Source organism: Pelophylax lessonae (assembly GCF_965119305.1).
Source record: "Pelophylax lessonae genome assembly, chromosome: 10".
NCBI lineage: Eukaryota > Metazoa > Chordata > Amphibia > Anura > Ranidae > Pelophylax > Pelophylax lessonae.
The window spans coordinates 204,620,962-204,641,034 of NC_138777.1; the positions used below are offsets into that span (position 1 = coordinate 204,620,962).

At 45.5% G+C, this 20,073-nt stretch overlaps 1 protein-coding gene across 1 annotated transcript in view; it reads right to left on the minus strand.

Moving 5' to 3' along the window:
* ATP2C2 (ATPase secretory pathway Ca2+ transporting 2) overlaps window positions 1-20,073 on the minus strand; it is a 138,813-nt gene that overhangs the window by 86,853 nt on the left and 31,887 nt on the right. The window contains exons 2-5 of the mRNA XM_082270788.1: window positions 11,338-11,448; window positions 7,788-7,904; window positions 4,721-4,810; window positions 3,774-3,809 (exon numbers count right to left, since the gene is read on the minus strand). Coding sequence (XP_082126914.1) covers window positions 3,774-3,809; window positions 4,721-4,810; window positions 7,788-7,904; window positions 11,338-11,448 — 354 coding nt within the window. The remainder of the gene's footprint in view (window positions 1-3,773; window positions 3,810-4,720; window positions 4,811-7,787; window positions 7,905-11,337; window positions 11,449-20,073) is intronic.

Here is a 20,073-nt window from a genome sequence, read left to right on the forward strand (position 1 = left end):
CCTCATACCCGATTACCGATCATTAACTGGCCGAAAAACGAACTGTCCACATTATTGAATTTTGGTCGATATTTCGTATGATGTATGGCCAGCATAAGACTGGGATGCCAATAAAGTTCATGTGCAAGTAAGAGCAGGCGTCCCAATACTTTTGGTAATATAGTGTATACCGATCGGTAACAATAAGGCACCTTATCTCTGTATTGCCTCTCACTAGACTGCCTGCACTTCTAAGAAAAAAAAGTGATAGACCGCACAGTGACATCATCAAGCGCAGACTGTGCAGAACTGACAGTTCACAGTGCCGGTCATCCCATAAATTCAGATTATTAGTAAAAGTCTTATAGTATATCAGCTCCCAAAAACATCTCCCCCCCCCCCCATGCCCATCTCCTCCAATTGATTTGGATTCACCCCAAGTTAAAAGGTGGCTGCCCTGTCAATGATCAGGCCTCATAATGTTAACAGCCTCTGAGCTCCTGAGTGTGCACAACAGCATTAGACAACAGAGTGCGGGAGCTGTCCTAGTCTCAGTCACACTCACAGCCCAGAGCCACGTTAGTGCGCCGTTCACCTAACAAGGGGGATATGAAGAACCCATTTCATTCTTCTCTGTACAAAGAAAGGAGGACAGGAGTTCCTCTATCTCTAGGATGGAAGCCGTGTTACAGATACAGGAGATGAATACATAATAACGCAATGTGAGAAGGAACGTATACTATGTATTCATCTCTTTATACATTTTGATTTATTTTAAAGGTCACAATAAGGTGACTGATAGAAACATCTCTGTTCTCTACCTGAACGGTGAAGCACAAACATTCCTGTTCTTGGTCCGGGGTGGCATTGTGATAAATCACAGATGGAATGACGGCACATCGTGCCGCCGTATGAAGGTCAGACTGCCGCTGTGTGTATAATGAGGGTGACGAGGACAGCCCGTCCATGTGTGACCGCACACGCCACCCCATATAATGAAATACTTCCATGTAACACCTCATTGGAATACCTCCATATGCCAAAATACCTCCACATATTAAAATACATAGAACACCTAATTGGAATACATCCACTTACTGAAATACTTCCATAGCCCGCCCCACCGAAATACTTCTATACCCTGCCCCACCAAAATACCTCCATACCTTTCCCCCTGAAACACTTCCATACCCCACCCCACCAAAATACCTCCATACCTCGCCCCACCAAAACACCTCCATACCTTTCCCCTGAAACACTTCCATACCCAGCCCCACCGAAATACCTCCATACCCGCCCCACCGAAATACCTCCATACCCCGCCCCACCGAAATACCTCCATACCCCGCCCCACCTAAATACCTCCATACCCCACTGAAATACCTCCATACCCCGCCCCACTGAAATACCCCCATACCCCACTGAAATACCTCCATACCCCGCCCCACTGAAATACCCCCATACCCCACTGAAATACCTCCATACCCCACCCCACTGAAATACCTCCATACCCCGCCCCACTGAATTACCTCCATACCCCACCCCACTGAATTACCGCCATACCCCGCCCCACTGAAATATCTCCATACCCGGCCCCCCGGAAATACCTCCATACCCCGCCCCACTGAATTACCGCCATACCCCGCCCCACTGAATTACCGCCATACCCCGCCCCACTGAATTACCACCATACCCCGCCCCACTGAATTACCGCCATACCCCGCCCCACTGAAATACCTCCATACCCCGCCCCACCAAAACACCTCCATACCCCGCCCCACCAAAACACTCAAACACTTCCATACCCTGCCCCACCGAAATACCTCCATACCCCGCCCCACTGAATTACCGCCATACCCTGCCCCACTGAATTACCGCCATACCCTGCCCCACTGAATTACCGCCATACCCTGCCTCATTGGAATACCTCCATATACCACACCAATGGATACATCCACACCCTTCCCCACCAAAATACCTCCATACCCCAAACTACTGGAATACCTCCATATACCACCCCAATGGATACATCCACATCCTTCCCCACCTAAATACCTCCATAGCCCATCCCACTGAATACCTCCATAGTTATCCCACCTCATTAATATACCTCCATACCCCGAACAAATGGAATACCTCCATATACCACCCCAATGGATACATCCACACCCTTCCCCACCAAAATACCGCCATACCCCACCCCACTGTAATACCACAATACTTTTCCCCACTGAAATACTGCCATACCCCAACCCACTGAAATACCATCATACCCCACTAAAATACCTCCATAGACCACCCCATTGGAAAAAGTCTATATACTAAAATACCTCTACATACTAAAATACTGTACATTTAACATCTGTTTGGAATACATTCACATCCTGCCACACTGAAATACCTCCATAGACCAATCATTGGAGTACCTCTATACAACACCCCATTGGAATAGCTCTATATTCCAAAATACCTCCACATACTGAAATACCTGCATGCCACATCCCATATACCACCGCACTGGTTGCATGCACACCCTGCGCCACTGAAATACCTCCACATACTGAAATACCTACATACACCAAACCACAGAAATATCTCCACATTACTACCTCTAAATATCAAAACACCTCCATACTATGCCCCATATACCATCCCATTGGACACATCCACACCCTGCCCCACCAAAATACTTGCATATACTGAAATAACTCCATATACCACCCTATTGAAATATATCCCCACCCTGCCCCACTAAAATAACCCCCTCACACACTGAAGTACCTCCATACACTACACCACAGAAATATACTACCCCATTAGAATACCTCTAAATATTAAAATATCTCCACATACTGTACTTAAATACCTCCATACTACACCCCATATACCACTTTATTGGACACATCCACACCCTGCTCCACCGTAATATTTCCAAATACTTAACTAACCTCATATAACACCCCATTGGAATACTTCCACATACTGAAATACCTCCATACACCACCTCATCAAAATACTTCCACATGCTGAAATAGGTCCATACGCCGCCCCACTGAAATACCTCCATAGACCAACCCATGAGAATACCTCCATATAACACTACATTGGAATACCACCACACCCTGTCCCACTGAAATAACTCCACATACCACCCCATTGCAATACCTCCATATACCAAAATATCTCAATCACATACCACCCCACCAAAATGCATCCATTTACCAAAATATCTCCATAGACCACCCCACTGAAATACCTCAATAGATTGAATACCCCCTTGTTAACACCCCATCGGAATACATCTATACACCACCCCGCTGAAATACCTCCACATACCACTCCACTTGAATACACTCATATAAAACACCCTATTCAAAGGTTTTTATATACCACCCCACCTGAACAACTCCACATACCACCCCATTGAAATACCTTCACACACCACCCCACTGCAATACCTCCATATACCAAAATACCTCCACACACCAACCCCACTGAAATACCTTCATACACCACCCCACTGTAATACCTCCATATACCAAAATACCTCCATACACCAACCCCACTGAAATACTTACATATACCAAAATACCTTCACACACCAACGCCACTGAAATACCTTCACACACCACCCCACTGTAAATACCTCCATATACCAAAATACCTCCATACACCAACCCCACTGAAATACTTCCATATACCAAAATACCTTCACACACCACCCCACTGTAATAACTCCATATACCTCCACATACTACCCATAGACCGCCCCACCCCTGGCTGCCCTGACGTACCTGCACAAAGGCCACCGTCACCACAATGAGAATGGCCTGCAGTGAGAAGAGACAAAACACAGGTCAGGGATCCGGCAGGAGCAGGAAATGCCTAGAACAATGTGCGGTAAAGAACGTGTGAACAGCTCAGGAGCCAATGGACTGGCTGACTTACAAAGATCAACGCTACACTCTACACGGTTTGTAGTCCAGCCACTGCTAGAGGGTTTAATTTTAATAGCCCATCAAGATAGAGGGAACCCAGCAAGGAACATTCATATCACTGTGTAATGTCTGTTATGGGATTCCAGCTGTTCAGAAACCACTCATAGGTGGAGTGTTCCTTTAAAAAAAACATTGGGAGCCACCCCAACCAATCAGTAAAAGGTTTCAGGATCAGACTTTCGATTGGCAGGCATGCCAAACAGACTTCTGATGTGAGGATCACCTTGGGGTTAGCAAGATCTACATATAATATAGATTAGGAGAATTCTTTGTAGGTTCCTTGGGCTCCTGAGAGGCAGGAATAGGGAAAACCATCACACATAGTGGGGGCTCATTGAGGCGAATGGTGACCGCCCTCCCCCCCAGTCACTCAGCACCATATTCATATATACCTATATAATAATTCATAGGCTATATTGGGAAATATTAATACTTCTATTAGATTGCCGAAAAGCACAGATGTAAGAAATTTAGAAAATGTTGTAGGAGGGTCACCAAATTGGGGAGGGACAAAAAACAAAATTGAGAGTTATATCAAGCTGGAGTATCCTTAATCCAAAACTCTGTTCTGTGTCCTGGTCAAGGACATGGAAGGTCAGAATTTGAGCTGGATGATAGAGAGACCTGGCTGAAAAGCACCAGAGGAAGCTTTGGATTAGATGGGGAGTTGGAGGTGGGTTTATTCAGATTAAATTCAGCTGCAGGCAGAATTTGCACAAATCACCAATGCGACATCAACTTACCACTGTGATGCTGACTGCATCCTCATACTCCTTTGTGATGACGCTGACCAGGGCGGAGCCAAGCAACAACAGGATGAGCGGATTTGTAAACTGGCAAAAACAGAATATCCAATCGTCAGCTGTATTTTAATATTATTATACACTTATATAGCTCTGACATATACCACAGTGCTGTACAGAGAACACTGAACCAGTAACACCAGTCTCTGCACCTAAGACTCTAATGTCGCCCCCCCAAGAGCCAAACACTATCATTATACACTGCCCTAAATAATTAAAGAAACACTTTTTAATCAGAGTATAGCATCAAATCAGTTAAACTCCTGGGATATTGATCTGGTCAGTTAAGTAGCAGAGGGGGTTGTTCATCAGTTTCAGCTGCTTTGGTGTTATTGAAATTAACAGGTACACTAGATGGGCAACAATTAGACAACCTCCAAAACAGGAACGATTTTACAGGTGGAGGATACTGACATTTTTTCCCCTACTCATCTTTTCTGACTTTTTTTTCACTAGTTTTGCATTTGGCTAGGGTCGGTGTCACTACTGGTAGCATGAGACGATACCTGGACACTATAGAGATTACACAAGCAGTTCAACTCCTCCAATACGTGCCATTGCCAGATGGCACTCAAGAGCATTGAGGAGATTCCAAGAGACAGACAGTTACTCTAGGAGAGCTGGACAGGACCGTAGAAGGTCCCTAACCCATCAGGGGGACCGGTATCTGCTTCCTTGTGCAAGGAGGAACAGGATGAGCACTGCCAGAGCCCTACAAAATTACCTCCAGCAGGCCACTGGTGTGAAGATCTCTGACCAAACAATCAGAAAAAGACTTCATGAGGGTGGCCTGACGGCCCGACATCCTCTAGTGGGCCCTGTGCTCACTGCCCGGCACCGCGGAGCTTTATTGGCATTTGCCATTGAACACCAGAATTGGCAGGTCCACCATTGGCACCCTGTGCTTTTCACAGATGAGAGCAGGTTTCCCCTGAGCACATGTGGCACACGTGAAAGGGTCTGGAGAAGCCATGGAGAACATTATGCTGCCTGTAACATTGCTGAGCATGACTGGTTTGGTGGTGGGTCAGTGATGGTCTGGGGGGGCATATCCATGGAGGGACGCACAGACCTCTACAGGCTGGACAATGGCACCCTGACTGCTATTAGGTATCGGGATGAAATCATTGGACCCATTGTCAGACCCTACGCTGGTGCAGTGGGTCCTGGTTTCCTCCTGGTACAGGACAATGCCTGGCTTTATGTGGCGAGAGTATGCAGCCAGTTCCTGGAGGATGAAGCAATTGATACCATTGAATGACCCTTACGCTCGCCTGACCCTTACGCTCGCCTGACCTATATCTAACAGAACGCCTCTTGGACATCCAAGACTTGAATTTGGACCTCCGCCAGGTTGCCCCTCAGTCTGTTCGGGAGTTCCGTGATGCCCTGGTCCAGGTCTGAGAAGAAATACCCCAGGACACCATCTGTGGTCTCATTAGGAGTATGCCCCAATGTTGTCAGGCATGGATTCAAGCACGTGGGGGCCATACAAAGTACTGAGTACCATTCTGAGTTGCTGCAATGAAAAATTTAATTTCAGCAAAACGGACTAGCCTGCTGCATCATTTTTTCACTTTGATTTTCGGGGTGTCTTTGAATTCAGCCCTCTGTAGGGCGATAATTTTAATTTCCATCAAATGATGTGGCATCCTTTCCTTCCTAACACATTACCCAGTCCATACCAGTATAGATCCTAACCCATTACCCAGTCCATACCAGTATAGATCCTAACACATTTACCCAGTCCATACCAGTATAGATCCTAACCCATTACCCAGTCCATACCAGTATAGATCCTAACACATTACCCAGTCCATACCAGTATAGATCCTAACACATTACCCAGTCCATATCAGTATAGATCCTAACACATTACCCAGTCCATACCAGTATAGATCCTAACACATTACCCAGTCCATACCAGTATAGATCCTAACACATAACCCAGTCCATACCAGTATAGATCCTAACACATTACCCAGTCCATACCAGTATAGATCCTAACACATTACCCAGTCCATACCAGTATAGATCCTAACACATTACCCAGTCCATACCAGTATAGATATCCAGCATGAGATTTTTCCCCATTGAGATCTGAGGTGTTTTCAAAGTGTTCCTTTCATTTTTTTTGAACAGTATATATATATACTGAGCAAGTCACATCAGTCTCTGCACCAGAGGAACTTACACTCTATTGTCCCCCTACAGTCACACACTATTACTGTTATACATTTATATCTAAGTAGGTGATTTCCCAGTTCTGCTCCTGCATGAGCCGTGCTATCCACCTGATGCAGCAAAGGAGGGTGTGCCTCAGATACATGTGTCATGTATGAACTATATCAGACCTAGATCAGATCTAGAAGGAAGAATGTAAAATTTATTGATTTGAGATGCTCTTTAAAATCAAATGCTTTTCAGAATTTTTTTTATTTTCAGGTTTAACTTTTTGCTGCTTGAGGCCCCCCCTTCCCTCCATGTAGCAGACCCTGCTGGTAGTTGTAGTCCCTACGCAACTTCTGCAGTGCAGGCGCCCCCCTCCCTGCTATGCTGCCTTATTTAAGTCTCATGTAGAAATGATTACACATCAGCCTGTGATTGGCTGAGGGAAGGCGATTGCACAGTCGGCTCTGGGGACGGTGTCTAAGTGTGCAGAGAAGTGGATGCAGACATCTCTCCCCTCCCAGAGGATGCAGAAACTTGCTAAGTGTTTTCTCTCTTCCTTCACTGAGAGTGTAATGGGCTCCACTTTATTTCCCTGACACCGGGGTTACGGCCTGCAGCATTTCAGGGGCTGCATGGAGACACCGCTTAACTCTGCTTGGAAGGGGAATCCATCAGATGGCTCCTGGGTAAAGTCAGAGAGATTACTGAATGAATCTGTAATGCAATTTTTTATTACCCAGACTCTGTAGGGAAATTGTAGAATCATGTGACCAGAGGCTGCAATCCTATCAAAGACCCTCTGAATGGGATAACCAGACCAATGCCCATGTCTTACCTGTCCCAGGTATTTCTTCCACACAGGATCGGCACTGTCCACCTGAAACTCGTTCCAGCCATGCTTCACCCGCCGCTGGAGGACCGCACACTCGGACAGTCCAGTGTTCACGTCCGCCTGTAAATGGAGAGAGTGCCAGTATGAAAGGGCAGACGGAGGACTGGTAGGCAGTGTATTGATTCTAACAGGGTGGGCAAACCCACCCCATACATGAACCTGACGAGTACACATTTCCCTTTGCACGGCCACCCGCTGCCATTGGCTGCAACTGACAGATCACTAGGTTATGATTTACAAAGCCTCTCCCACCTTCCTCTCTGATGCCTGAGGCTGAGGGTGTAGGTGTGCTATACAGGCGAGACCTGACCGAACACCTGCACCGGTACCATGCGTTTATAAAAGGTGGAGGGCTTGGGGCTGATCTGAGGACCAAGGGGCATGCATTGGGGCTAATCTGAGGGGCATGCATTGGATCTGATTAAGGGACTGAGGTGCATGCATTGGATCTGATCTGAGGACTGAGGTGCATGCATTGGGGCTGATCTGAGGACTGTGGTGCATGCATTGGGGCTGATCTGAGGACTGTGGTGCATGCATTGGGGCTGATTTGAGGACTGAGGTGCATGCATTGGGGCTGATCTGAGGACTGTGGTGCATGCATTGGGGCTGATCTGAGGACTGTGGTGCATGCATTGGGGCTGATCTGAGGACTGTGGTGCATGCATTGGGGCTGATCTGAGGACCGAGGTGCATGCATTGGGGCTGATCTGAGGACCGAGGTGCATGCATTGGGGCTGATCTGAGGACTGAGGTGCATGCATTGGGGCTGATCTGAGGACTGTGGTGCATGCATTGGGGCTGATCTGAGGACTGTGGTGCATGCATTGGGGCTGATCTGAGGACCGAGGTGCATGCATTGGGGCTGATCTGAGGACCGAGGTGCATGCATTGGGGCTGATCTGAGGACTGAGGTGCATGCATTGGGGCTGATCTGAGGACTGTGGTGCATGCATTGGGGCTGATCTGAGGACTGTGGTGCATGCATTGGGGCTGATCTGAGGACTGTGGTGCATGCATTGGGGCTGATCTGAGGACTGTGGTGCATGCATTGGGGCTGATCTGAGGACTGTGGTGCATGCATTGGGGCTGATCTGAGGACCGAGGTGCATGCATTGGGGCTGATCTGAGGACCGAGGTGCATGCATTGGGGCTGATCTGAGGACTGAGGTGCATGCATTGGGGCTGATCTGAGGACTGAGGTGAATGCATTAGGGCTGATCTGAGGACCGATGTGCATGCACTGGGGCTGATCTGAAGGTGCATTGGGAGTGACGCTTTGTGTGCAGATAATCAGTGTACTTGTACTGTTAATGACAAGTTAAACTCATGAATTATATAATGACTTCCATTAGCAGTACAGTTATGAATACAAGGATTGAAAACAAACGAATTGTACAATGCACCATTGTTCTCCGGCACGCTGCTCAGATTTGTGAACGTGACACGAAACTCCATTCTGTTCCAGCATGTGTTCTAAACTCAGAAAAGTCCCTTCTATGTTTCTCAGCCTTCTCCAAATCCCCAAGTGCGATGTGACTTCCTGTTAGAGGGTGGCTACATTCATTCTCCATGGCCCCCTGTATGCAGGAACATCGCCACCCTGTCTTACTCACTCCTGAGATGGACTATGCTACTATGAACTGTGGAGTAGGGACTAATGGATGTGTAGTGTGCATATAGCAGTGCACAGCAACTGACATACACTGCTTGTGTCAAACAAAGGAAAGGGAGGGGAAAAGGAGAGGTTTAAGAGGTCACAGAGGACGCTACAAATAAACAAAAAACAAGTTTAAGTAGTGGATGTGTATAGGTGATCTAGTTCAGTGTCACTTTAACCACTTACCCTCCAGAAGGTTTTACCCCCTTCGTAATCAGGCAAATTTTTGCAAAACGGCACTTCGTTACTTTAACTAACAATTGCGCGGTCCTGCAACGCTATACCCAAATACAATTGATGTCCCTTTTTCCCCCATAGAGCTTTCTTTTTGTGGTATTTGATGACCTCTGCGGTTTTTATTTTTTGCTCTATAAACAAAAAAATGCTGACAATTTAGAAAAAAACCCAATATTTTTACCTTTCTTCTGCAAAGCATATCCAATAAAAAAAATTTTTAAAAAAAATTATTTTCTTCATCAATTTATGTCAAAATGTATTCTTCTACATATTGTTGGTAAAAAAAAATCCCAATAAGCGTATATTGATTGGTTTGCACAAAAGTTATATAGTGTCCAAAAACGATTGGATGTATTCATGGAATATTTTTTTTTTTTCTAGTAATGGCGGCCACCAGCGACTTATAGCGGGACTGCGATATTGTGGACACCAAATCGGACACCTGACACTTGACATTTTTTGGGGAACTAGTGACGCTAATACAGTGATCAGTGATAAAAATATGCACTGTCACTGTACGGACACTGGCAGGGAAGGGGTTAACATCAGGAGCGATAAAGGGTTAAATATATGGCGATCAAGGGGTTAAATTTACTAAGCAATGTGCTTTGCAGAAAGAAAAAACAGCACAATTGCTGCTGTCAGAAGAGAGCTCAGTAATGTCCGGAGCCGATCGTTAGGTGCCAGTGAGCAATCAGCAGCTGACACCCGCTGATTGGTTCGTGCTGCAGCCAATTACAGCATAGCCAGGGCTACAGGGGCGCTCCCTACCCCAACACATGGATCATGTACCAGGTAGAGAGCTGCCCTGCCGCCTTATATGTACTGTATATGATCGGCAATTGGTTAAAGGGTAACTCAACTTGGGGAATAAATTAGCAAATAAATAAAAAATGAATATAATGTATACAACTGACAAGTCATTGAATTGTATTAAAAATTACATTTCCTTTTCAATCTGCAACTCTGTATCTCTCTGAAAAACGCAATATGGCTGTCTGTAGGCATTCTGTTTTTTTTTTTTTTTTTCAGAATTGTCGCTCTTTTTTTTTTTTTTGTTTATAGCGAAAAAAATAAAAAAAATTATCAAATACCACCAAAAGAAAGCTCTATTTGTGAAAATAAAAGAACATCCATTTTATTTGGGTACAAGATTGCACGACCGCGTAATTGTCAGTTAATGTAACGCAGTGCCATATCGCAAAAAATGGCCTGGTCATCAAGGGGGGAAATCCTTCCAGAAGTGGTTAAATCCTTGCAATGTACACAGATCAACTGGAGGGGGATGTTTTCTCAACAAAAGCGGAGTTACTCTTTAATGTGGAGAAGGTTGCTGATCCCGGATCTATACCATGACAGGTGAACAGGTGTGATTGTGTAATGTCTGCAGCTCTCACTGATTTCGGGTACCCGTCATACCCTCACACCCCTCTATAGAGAATAATGCTCCGCCCCCTTACATTATTTTACAGACGACTTTCCTCTGACAATGGAATACATGAATTCCGCCTTCAGTGACGCGCACCATCCTGATTGCAGGTTAGAATGAAAATGGCTCACTGCCGGATCAACAAACAAAACTGAAGTGAGACTTACATGTAAATATTTTATCACTTCCTCCTCGCTCAGCCGGCTCGCTTCCTTCGACGTTAACGATACAACATCATCGCCATGTTCCACCGACTTCAGCTCACACTGGTCATCCGCCTGCAGTAAGAAAAGGGGACGGAATATTTGTTGAGATTTATATATTAGCATATCAGCAAAATCAGCTACAGAAACTCCTAGTCCCCGAACCCCAGAGCTTTACTTTATTCAATAATTACTGCGGGTGAGGGGTGATGAAGGCCTCCACTAGCGCTGTACATACCCACCAATGACGTAGGTGTAGGTACCCACCAATGACGTAGGTGTAGGTACCCACCAATGACATCGGTGCAGGTACCCACCAATGACATCGGTGCACGTACCCACCCATGACAGCGGTGCACGTACCCACCAATGACATCGGTGCACGTACCCACCCATGACAGCGGTGCACGTACCCACCCATGACAGCGGTGCACGTACCCACCAATGACAGCGGTGCACGTACCCACCAATGACGTAGGTGTAGGTACCCACCCATGACAGCGGTGCACGTACCCACCCATGACAGCGGTGCACGTACCCACCCATGACAGCGGTGCACGTACCCACCCATGACAGCGGTGCACGTAGCCACCCATGACAACAGTGCACGTACCCACCCATGACAGCGATGCACGTACCCACCCATGACAACGGTGCACGTACCCACCCATGACAACGGTGCACGTACCCACCCATGACAACGGTGCACGTACCCACCCATGACAACGGTGCACGTACCCACCCATGACAACGGTGCACGTACCCACCAATGACAGCGGTACAGGTACTCACCAATGACAGCGGTGAACGTACCCACCAATGACAGCGGTGCAGGTACTCACCAATGACAGCGGTGAACGTACCCACCAATGACAGTGGTGCAGGTACTCACCAATGACAGCGGTGCAGGTACCCACCAATGACAGCGGTGCAGGTACTCACCAATGACACCGGTGAACGTACCCATCGTTGACAGCGGCATACATAGCCACCAGTGACACCAATCTACCGAGACACAGACAGGAATCTACCGAGACACAGACAGGAATCTACCGAGACACAGACAGGAATCTACCGAGACACAGACAGGAATCTACCGAGACACAGACAGGAATCTACAGAGACACAGACAGGAATCTACAGAGACACCGACAGGAATCTACAGAGACAATGACAGGAATCTAAAGAGACAATGACAGGAATCTAAAGAGACAATGACAGGAATCTACAGAGACACAGACAGGAATCTACAAAGACACAGACAGGAATCTACAGAGACACAGACAGGAATCTACAGAGACACAGACAGGAATCTACAGATAGGAATCTACAGATAGGAATCTACAGATAGGAATCTACAGATAGGAATCTACAGATAGGAATCTACAGATAGGAATCTACAGATAGGAATCTACAGATAGGAATCTACAGATAGGAATCTACAGATAGGAATCTACAGAGACACTGACAGGAATCTACAGATAGGAATCTACAGATAGGAATCTACAGATAGGAATCTACAGAGACAATGACAGGAATCTACAGAGACAATGACAGGAATCTATAGAGACAATGACAGGAATCTACAGAGACAATGACAGGAATCTACAGAGACAATGACAGGAATCTACAGAGACAATGACAGGAATCTACAGAGACAATGACAGGAATCTACAGAGACAATGACAGGAATCTACAGAGACAATGACAGGAATCTACAGATAGGAATCTACAGAGACAATGACAGGAATCTACAGAGACAATGACAGGAATCTACAGAGACACAGATAGGAATCTACAGAGACAATGACAGGAATCTACAGAGACAATGACAGGAATCTACAGAGACAATGACAGGAATCTACAGAGACACAGATAGGAATCTACAGATAGGAATCTACAGAGACAATGACAGGAATCTACAGAGACAATGACAGGAATCTACAGAGACAATGACAGGAATCTACAGAGACACAGATAGGAATCTACAGAGACAATGACAGGAATCTACAGAGACAATGACAGGAATCTACAGAGACAATGACAGGAATCTACAGAGACACAGATAGGAATCTACAGAGACACAGATAGGAATCTACAGAGACACAGATAGGAATCTACAGAGACACAGACAGGAATCTACAGAGACACTGACAGGAATCTACAGACACAGACAGGAATCTACAGAGACACAGACAGGAATCTACAGAGACACAGACAGGAATCTACAGAGACACTGACAGGAATCTACAGAGACACTGACAGGAATCTACAGAGACACTGACAGGAATCAAACATTCACTGCACAGGATACAATTGGATACAATGTCAGCTCTGGGGTGATGAAAGGATACAATCCTTCTATTAACATTCTTCCATCTAGAGCTCATTGAAGGGTTCCCATAGGAATACATAGTGATATCTATGACCTTGCAGCTCTTCAGGAAATCCTTATTCCCCACCATAGACCAGACAGAAGATGCAGCGAAGGGTGCGCTATCTTTTATAAAACTTATAAAAAGTCATACCCACAGAAATGTATGGAGAATACATTTACTATTAAATCCATCCACAGAGAGACCCGCTCTACACATTGGGTAAAGGAAATGCTCAAATGTTCAACCCGTTCAGCCTCACGCGTGCGTCCTCTTTTACCCATTTCGAGGGTGCACTCCCTTCTTCAGGACTACCCAACATCTAAACACATTATACCTAAATAGCCCATCCCCCCAGCCCCCCCCCCATCACCAAACGTCCTAGCGATCCTTCACTCCAATTATATAAAGATATACATGTACAAATCTATATTTAAAATCCCTAAATATCTATCAAATAATAGAACTGATCAAATATTGCTCATTATGGAGGTCCTCATCCCTATATGGAGATCACCATATATGAAACGGGACTTCACTAGACCTCTGGAGGTATGCTGTGGTACCTGGCACCAAGCCGTCAGTAGCAGATCCTTTAAGTCCTGTAAGTTGTGAGGTCTCCATTGATCGGACTTATTTCTCCAGCACATCCCACAGATGCTCGACTGGATTGAGATCCGGAGAATTTGGAGGCCAAGCCAACACCTTTAAACTCGATGTGTTCCTCAAACCATTCTTGAAATCATGTTTGCAGTGTGGCAGGGCACATTATCTTACTGAAGAGGCCACTGCCATCAGGGAATTCCATTTCCATGAAGGGGTGGACGGTCACCAACAATGTTTATGTAGGTGGTACGTGTCACATGAATGGCAGGACAGAAGGTTTCCCAGCAGAACATTGCCCAAAGCATCACACTGCCTCTGCTGACTTACCTTCCTCCCATATTGCATCCTGGTGCCATCTCTTCCCCGGGTAAGTGACGCACCCGGCCATCCACATGATGTAAAAGGAAACATACAGTAATTCATCAGACCAGGCCACCTTCTTCCATTGCTCCGTAGTCCAGTTCTGATGCTCACATGCCCATTGCAGGCGCTGTGGACATGGGTCACCATGGGCACCCTGGCCAGTCTGTGGCTGTGCAGTCCCATACACAACAAAACGTGATGTCCAAACACATGTGTGGAACTTCTCTAAATAGCAGCCAGGCACATTGTATTCATATCTCCCCCCACCAGGCAGAATGTATTCATATCTCCCCCGACATCATCTACAGTACATGTGTAATAGCAGCCAGGCACAGTGTATTCATATCTCCCCAGCATCATCTGCAGTACATGTGTAATAGCAGCCAGGCACAGTGTATTCATATCTCCCCAGCATCATCTACAGTACATGTGTAATAGCAGCCAGGCACAGTGTATACATATCTCCCCCCCACCATCATCCACAGTACATGTGTAATAGCAGCCAGGCACAGTGTATTCATATCTCCCCCCAGCATAATCTACAGTACATGTGTAATAGCAGCCAGGCACAGTGTATTCATATCTCCCGAGCATCATGTACAGTACATGTGAAATAGCAGCCAGGCACAGTGGATTCATATCTCCCCCCACCATCATCCACAGAGTAGTGTTGCACTACCCCTGCAGGAGCTGCTTGAGTAATGTTGATACCTCAGTCTGCTTCCTAACCCCAAAGAACAGACTCAACTCCACTGTCACACCTGGTAATATGCGAGTGTATACCTTTAAATGACACACTGACACAATGCAAATAGATTTTTAACTCCTTTAGTTTAATTTTACTCAAGGAATAGACTTTGAAAGAGTTTTATTCAACTAGGCCCTGGATAAACAGCCAGGCTCAGTTGAAATAACACTAAAGAACAGTGAATACGCATTTAGAATAACAAGTAAATACATTGAATATACAAAGTGTCTTGCAGTAGGTGAATGAATATCTCAGGAAGCTACAAATTGCTATAAGAAACACTTTTACTAAAGCCCCCGGGCCGGTCTATAATACTTGTATACTAAACAAAAATGAGGTAATCTAGATACCAGTAACTTGTCCCCTTTAAGAGCAACAATATAGCAATGTTCTACTTTCAAGGCCTTGCTAAGATCTTCACCGGCAGTTGGGGCTCATGGACATAGGATTCCCAATGTGGCACAATGTGTGACAAGCAAATCAGAACAGCTGATTCCGATTTGCAAAAGATCCTGTAACTGATCCAACTGGGAAGTGTCTGTGTTCAATGTATCAAAGAACTGTAGTGACTGGTTTCTGAACTCTGGGCAGGTGCCCTCTCCCCAAATCCTGATGTTCAGCAATGAGAGTCCTGGAAGAACAGGCGATGGCAATTCTCCACACTATGTACCCCCGAGATAGCTGCTCTCTGCTGTCTGAGCGAGTCCCACCAACTCCACCCGATCAGCGATGCTGCAGGGATGTCTGCGATGCAGCGGTGAACATCCGTCCCGCCAGGGCTGAGTCTGTATGCAGATAGGAGGTGTGCAGTAGGCCGCAGTCTGCTATCTCTCGCTCTCTGTTCAGCAGACTGATGTGCACACGATGGATCCCGGGAAGCAAGAGAACGTGGGCCTGTTCAGCAGATCCCTTTATAGTCTCTCCCACAATCCTCCTCAGAAGCCCAAGGCTTGCTGGGAAGTATAGTTCCTAAACAATTCAGCAGTGCAGTAATATCCTTGTAAGAGACTACAGTTCCCACAATGCATCGCATACTAGCTCATTATGAAATACTTACCTTAAAATGAAGCCCCGACACAAACGCCCGGACACCGCTGCGGGAGCTGTCATGTTCCCTCAGCGTCTCTTCTTGGTTTGGCGGCTCCAGGGCTGAGAATGGCCGGAGCAGCAATGATGTCACTCCCACGCATGCGCGCGGGAGTCACTTTCCAGCAAGTAGCCGGCAAGGAACTCTGAAGGTCCGCCGGACCTTCAGAGCGCATGCCAGAGGTGGGGGACTTGAGTCACATGACTTGACTTAAGTCACCAGTTTAAGGACTTGAGACTTGCTTGACTAAAATTAATAAAAGACTCGACTTGACTTTGACTTGGTATTCATGACTTGACTTTGACTTGAGACATATGACTCGAAATGACTTTACCTTAAGTTATTAAATATTTGCATTTTCTCAAGATGTGTTAAAGCAAAATTAATGTGCCTGTTATGTTTCTGACACCACAGTCACTTAAAACACCTCAGTGTGTTCTGATTTTTAGGACACTGGCTGTTTAACAATGGAAATATTTAACATGTTTTAGTGACTGTGGTGTTGAAACATGACCGGACGAAGGATTTTGAGCAGTTTGGGCATGCAAAGTGTTTCTTTAATATGCCAAGAAAAAAGCACAAAGCAGTTTTTTTAATGTTGAAAATAAAACAAAACCTTTCGTGACCACTGACTTTTAACTGATTTAAAAGGTGAAAATTGGGGTAGATCAGTATTTTGACTTGATTTGTGACTTGACCAAAATAAATGACTTGACTTGCTTGACTTCTAGCAGGGACTCGACTTGACTTGCTTGATTTTCACCACAGTAAGGGCTCTTTCACACAGGCGTTCCTTTTTTTTTGCCCGATCAGGTCCTTTTTTTTTTCTTGTAACGGACACGGATGACACTTGTGTCATCCGGTCCGTATGTCCGTTTTTCATCCCATCCGTTTGCTGATGAAAAACTGACATAATGCATGTCTATGTAAATACGGATGTCTGCGGATGACACCACTGACATCCGTTTTTGCTTCAGTTCCGTTTTTTGAAAGGAAGAAAAAATAGGGTTCTCCTCCGTTCAAAAAAACTGAACTGACAAAAAACGGATGTCAGAGGATGATCATCCGATGACATCCGTATTTACATAGAGATACATTATGTCCGTTTTTCATCCGCAAACGGATGGGATGAAAAACGGACATACGGAACGCCCGTGTGAAAGAGCCCTAACTTGGGACTTGCTTGAGACTTGAAGGTTAAGACTTGAGACTTGCTTGTGACTTGCACATGTGTGACTTACTCCCATGTCTGGCGCATGCGCCGCTAGCGTCAGCGGCTGCATGCAGTGCAAATATCTCCTAAACCGTGCAGGTTTAGGAGATATTAATTGTACCTACAGGTAAGCCTTATTATAGGCCTTATTAGAGGCTTACCTGCAGGTAAAAGTAAAAAAATTGAGTATACTACCGCTTTAAGTATTTAAACTGGAAGAGCAGCCAGACGAGTAGCATTTTTAGAAGGAGAGATCAGCTTCGGCAGCCCACATCTTTCTAATGACAGGTACACTTTATTCCTCCAGAAGGAGCGGCAAATGAGCAGCAATGTGGTGACACATCAATGGAATGTGTACAGTTTATTTAGTAATCTGCAATGGCAGCCAGGGAGGAGGGACACACAACGCCTGGCTGCAGAGAACATATGGAGGAATTTCCAGTCTCACCTAGCCTGTCAGGGATCCGTTGTATCATCTGATTGCGGGACAGAAGGTGTCCAGAGACAACCCTACACAGGATCTGTGAGATTGGTCATATAAAAATAAGACAATTGGGGGGTTAGGATGACATAAGAGAACCTGTATAGAAAAAGGACGATGGGGGGTTGCCAGGGCTTTTTAAAATGCTTATTTTCTGGCTGTCTCTGGCTTCTATATAATAAGCCATAGACCAGGAACAAGCATGCAGCTAGTGAAATCAGGGGAAAGCCCCAACCCATGCCCTTTTTGTTTTGGGTCATGGATTCAGAAAGTACAGAAGCTTTTGGTTCAACAGCCGGGCAAATGGTATTTTACCAGCGTCTACGTACAGATGTCTTTTAAATAGGCAACCTAGGCCGTCGCCCTGCGTAGTCACATGACTGCACCGCAGGCAGACAACATTTCGGCTCCTTCCCATAATCCTGTTTCTGCCGGTTGGTCCTTCTTCTTAGCTGGCCAAGTTGGCAAGTCCTGAACCAATCTGATCCTTCAGGTAAGGTCACATCAATCAATGAATTGGGCTTGGTGGTATTTAGGTAGACAACAACCAATCAGAGTAGAGCATTCCGTTTTTTTTAAAGGGAATCAAATGAGCACCAATCGTGACGTGAATCCCGACACACAGTGAGTGAGATCAGCGGAGATCAATGAGCTCTGGGGGACAGTTCAGGCCTCGCTGCTCGACTACAAAACGCCATTCTACGCAAATAATTCCTGACATCTGACAGTTATCTGACCGTGTATGCGTGCACAGAGAACGGAGCACAGGGATTGGACGCCGATTGTCCAGAAACAGTTCACTTTGATACATGAGAACAATATTCGCACACATCTCATTTATACAAATATATAAATGATGATTCTAGCATAGGGGGAAAATATATTCAGGTCGTCTGGGAGGCCACGTGGCCAATCAATGAGCTTGGACAAGAAACAGTTCATTAGCAAACTGTGCAGGGGGTTCTTTACTGGTAGAGGATGTGGAACTGCCTTCCACAGTTAGTGGTTTCAGCAGGGAGTGTCAATGTTTTCAAAAAACATTTAGATGGGCATCTTGGCAAACGCAATATACAGGGATCTGGGAAATTGTTAGGAGTTGTGGGGTACACACTATAAGAAAATTGGGCAAACGATTGCCTGATTTTCCATGTCGTTTTACAGTAAATCGGAACCGATGAAAATTTGTATAAAAATTCTCGTACGACAAAGGCTTTTTTTGTTGTTGTTCATTGTTTCTGATCATGCGCAGTTTTTCCTTTTCTGATTTTTCTTGTATGGAAAATGTTCGAAAATGGTACAAATTAAAACAAAAACTGTTTGTTCTGTTTCCGTACGAGAAAAATTTAGGAGTTTGTTATTTCTCTGCGATCTGAGCCGAAGGTGGGAATGGGTACCTGTCAAAAGCCGCTCCCCCCTCCTCCCCAAAAAGGGCCAAATGTAGCAGCGGAAGGTGCAAAGAAGTGGAGCTTCCCCTTTTTGGTGGAGCTCCGCTTTAAACACCTACAATAACCCAGGTTGGACAGGACGGACTGGTGACTTTATTCAACCTTACCAACTATGTAACTATTTCTCTATTGTACAAATACCCAATATTTAAAGTGGAACTCCAGGCACACAAACTTTCATTTAAAGTATTACTAAGTATTACTAAACCCAGGAGCCTGTATTATCTAAATGCAATTATTTTAGTAAATATAAACTGCTAAAAACATTTTCTCATCAGCATTATATAGCAGTCTTGTGACTTCTATCAGTGTCTGGTTAAAGATTGTAGGAGGAGTTTTCATACTGCACTGAGCGGTCCTATAAGGATCCCTGACCCTCTGT